The 4,148-nt window shown below is 36.4% G+C and overlaps 1 protein-coding gene across 1 annotated transcript; it reads right to left on the reverse strand.

The window, feature by feature from the left end:
* Positions 1–604: 604 nt before the first annotated feature.
* Positions 605–3,851, reverse strand: LOC121131519 (uncharacterized). Its single transcript, XM_040726944.2, has 2 exons — positions 3,238–3,851; positions 605–2,699 (listed from the first exon to the last, which is right to left on the reverse strand). Exons 1-2 carry the CDS (start codon positions 3,780–3,782, stop codon positions 2,507–2,509), a joined length of 738 nt encoding a protein of 245 aa, XP_040582878.1. The 5' UTR covers positions 3,783–3,851; the 3' UTR covers positions 605–2,506.
* Positions 3,852–4,148: the final 297 nt, after the last annotated feature.

A 4,148-nucleotide genomic window follows, 5' to 3' on the forward strand; every position in this document is an offset into this window, starting at 1 on the left:
CCTGACAAAGACGAGCAAATAAGGGCTTTTTTTGCCGACAACTTGAATTGCCATGCCACTCATTTAAAAAGACATTATCTTTTAATATTATGATAAAAAAGGATGAAAACTACATATTGAGCTAAACAAGAACCTTTGTAGCTGTTGATGACTTGGCTCATACTGTGCCTATATGTTCATACATTAGAAGCTCATAATTTTGCATCGGGTGAGTGTTTTCGAATTGGATAGCTAGACTCAAAACTTTTCGTTATTTATTATTCAAACTTATAATTAAAAAGATTACTGAATATATATTGTTTAATTTCCGATTATTTAAATTTTATAGTATTATAAGAACGGATTACATATCAAGTAAGTACCATATCAATATTGAATTTTACAATTTTTTTTGTCTGGCATACATTATTTTAAATAATTTAGAAGGACAAACACGGTATCTTAAAGATAGCCGATGAAAAATTAATAAGATTTTATTTATATTTAGTTTGTTTATGTTAAAATTTTAAACTAAAACGATTTACTCTAAAATATAATTATATAATAGGTAAATTTCTATTGTAAAATCTCCTTGCATACAACATTTTTTGTTGTTTTATGTCCATTTGTTGTAAATCTTATCAAACCTGCACTTTCTTTTGGCACTCTTGAAAGTGTTACATATAATCTATACCATGTGAAAATACTGTTTTTGGTAAATATAAAGTAATTTATTCAAATGTTTGACCATTTTAATTTATTTATTGTCATTGCCATTGCTAACTTGCCATGTTCCTTCTTGGGCCATAAATATATTGAAGATACATCATAAGACAAACTCGCTAATCTTCTTCCTAATTCCCTTAGCACCTTCAATCAATCATGACGTGGGAAATAGTTGAATACAAAATTACGGAGCACCATTGGAATGAAAAGTTATTGGCCCATCTAGCGGTTGCATTTTAAACTAACACTTTTTTGACGTCTGACAGCTGTAGTAACATTCTTATTGTGTTTAATATTTTGTAAAAGATCTCCAGCTTACGAAATGGTTAAGTTTACGGACGGAAAAAATTGGGAAATACCGAAGACTTACTTCCAAAATGGAGAGTCCTCAAACGAAACTGCAAGAAAATTACGTTGGTCGAAATAAAGCGCCTTCCAGGCAGTATGTGGATAAATTTGTGAAGCGTGTGCGCGAAACTGGTTCGCTAATGGATAACACGACGCGTTCCCGTGTTCTTCCAGTGCACTCAATCGAAAGCATTGCTGCTGTTGCCGAAAGCGAAAAAACGAGCAAGTAGCTGCCGTTACGGTCAATGGTGAGCGCTATCGGGCCATGTTGGAAGATTTTTTGTTTCCCCAAATAGAAAAGAAAGACATCGACGACATTTGGTTCCAACCAGACGGCTCTACGTGCCACACAGCCAACGTTACAGTGGATCTTTTACGTACTATCTTCGACAATCGCATCATAAGCCGAAACGGCAACGTCAACTGGCCACCTCGTAGCTGCTATTTGACTCCGTTGGACTATTTTTTGTGGAGAATCGTCAAGAATAAATGTTACGCCAACCATCTCGAGACGATTTACGATTTGAAACACGAAATTGGAGCTATTGAAGCTCACACAATCAAAAATGTATTGAAAAATTGGGTCGACAGAATGGGCTACTGTAAGACCACCCACGGTGGCCATATGAATGAAGTGGTGTTTCATCATTAACCAGAATGTTGAGGCTTTCAAATAAGATAAAAAATATTGAAAAATATCTATCCATCTTTTTTTTATAGCGATATCAAAAAAAAAAAAGTTTCGTTGGCCACTCTTTATATATATAATGTGTTAAGTAAAAAGTTCTGAGTGTTTTTCGCTAGATGTCTTTATCTCATATCTGAGCTATCTCTCACGATTAATATATTGCATAAAAAAAGTAAGCTGAAAGGTTAAATTTACACTTAAAAAAAGTTTATTTACAGTTTTGTCTTTAATGTGGCAAGTTTGTGTGTTTTGGAAGTAAAAAAAGAGAAAATTCGATACATTCTTCAGGATCACTACTACAACCAAGGTGAAAAGGCGGAGCAGGCTGCCAAAAAAATGTGTTGTTTATGGACCCAATACAGTGTCGAATGCGACAGCAAAGCCTTGGTTCTAACGGTTTGGTTCTGGTAATATGGACTTTGAAACTCTTGATAAAATAATGGAAATTGTCAAGTTGGAGCGGCTTGTGACACGTATTCAATTACCCTGGAACTGAAGACTAGCCAAAAAACCTTTTGGAACCCTTTATTACCCTAACTTCGTTAATAGTAAAGCGAAAAAACGCTCAGAAGTTTTTTCTTCACCAACTTTTTATTGGAGTGTACGAATGAGGTACTCATGTCTGAGGTATAGGATTTACAAAACTCTTATCCTAACTAAATAAGTGGTTAGTACTTACCTATGATTCCATTCAACTTTTTCTTCTCATTCACTTCCTTAGTACTGAGAGGATTATTATTAGTACTAATACACTTGCTGTTGTCGTTATGGGATGGTATATCTGGTTGCCCAGGGGGGCCGGCGTTTTCCACCACTATTTAATGAAGATCGATGATGAACAATTTTGGAATAATCCTCTGAATGACTCTTATGTCCTAGATTAAATTGCATATCCGGCTCTGAAAACTTTATCAGATCCTCCTCTTCTACTTGGAGCCCTCGTGAAACGGAGCCGGGTCTGTAAAATATATTGAAGTTATTTTAACTATATTATTACATTGTTTATTTTTACAGGAGGGATAAAACAGAGCTTCTCAAACTATTAACAGGGATGGTTTTAAAAATTGAGATGTGGAACCACACCTACAGGCTGTGGGCACTTCATAAAGGAGCCTGTAGAATTTGTATCCAGGGTAGAATGTGACTAAAGAATGGATTTTCTGTAAGTATATTTAAACTAAATAACTAAATGAAGATGCAAGTCAAAAGTTTGAGAAGCACTGGACACTAGATTCTATTTTGATAGTTTTGTATCAGTCCATATTTAGGACTAAAGACTCTTGCACTCTTGCCCAGTTCAGTCTCGGTCCGTTCCAGTAAAGTCCTGCATATCAGAGCTAAAACTTATAAATTTTGGCCCATGATGAGGACATTCAACTTTTTTAATCAGTTCTAGTAGTGAGATTACGAAGGACCAGTCCAGACAATTAATGATATTAATGGTCTGGACTGGGCCGAATTATCAAGGACTAACACAACAGTATATTTTGGGTTACCTTGGGAGTGGTTGTTTTGTGATGATGGGGGATCCCTCGGAGGATTCCTCCTCGTATTTCTTTCGTGCATTGGGTGGAATGGCAGGTGCTGGGCGAATGGATTTGTGCACAATCGTCTCTTTGCTTTTTAGAGAGTCCAGTGACTCTATAGGAATGGGGGGTGCTTTGTTCTTTGTGGAGCTTTTGAGCTCGATCCAATTTGTCATCGGTGTTGAACCATTGTTGAGCGTAGCACTATGATTATTAGAGTGCAAATGATTGGGAGTGCACGAGGGAGGTGGAGTGGAAGGAATGCCATTTTCCACAGGTGAGGATGCAGAGAGATGTTTCTGTTGTTTAATGCAAGATGAGGAAAGATTGGGTGGAATGAAGCATCCCTTTTCAAGGATTTGTTTCTGGTGTTGAATGTGAGACTGGCGAGTGTGATGGGAGTGGTGATGATGGGTCAGGTGTGCGGAGGAGGCTGCTAGCTCTTGTTCATTGATGAGCAATTCAGACCATTCGTTCACCAAATCCGAGTCGAGTAATTGAGTGTTAGAGGACATATCGAATGGGTTTCATAGAGGGACTTTCCATTCTCTGAAATGATGATAATGTTATGTAATAAGGTTGAAGGGAGAATCAGGAAAGAAATAAGACCAAAAAACGTTGAAAAAAAAGTATATAAATTGCCCAGAAACGTCATGACTACTCCTGCTACTTAAAATGAGGGGAGGGGGATAAAAAGAGAGATATCAAAGGATTCCTTGGCTTGTGAAATGAAGATAATAAAAGTTGGTGGGGGGGAGAGGGGGAAATGAATATAAATAATAAAAACAAAAATAAAAAATTGAGTACAACCTGCAAAATTAAAGAAAATGAAGGGAAAATATAAGTTGAGTCCCCATTTCGATAAATAGTGTAATAAAAAA

This window comes from Lepeophtheirus salmonis, unplaced genomic scaffold, assembly GCF_016086655.4.
Source record: "Lepeophtheirus salmonis unplaced genomic scaffold, UVic_Lsal_1.4 unplaced_contig_7858_pilon, whole genome shotgun sequence".
NCBI lineage: Eukaryota > Metazoa > Arthropoda > Copepoda > Siphonostomatoida > Caligidae > Lepeophtheirus > Lepeophtheirus salmonis.

Excerpts from the sequence above, each read along its gene's own strand:
- LOC121131519 (XM_040726944.2), bottom strand. The coding sequence starts at position 3,782 with ATGTCCTCTAACACTCAATTACTCGACTCGGATTTGGTGAACGAATGG. Across the intron at positions 2,700-3,237 it reads ACAAAACAACCACTCCCAAG|ACCCGGCTCCGTTTCACGAG; the intron begins GTAACCCAAAAT and ends TATATTTTACAG.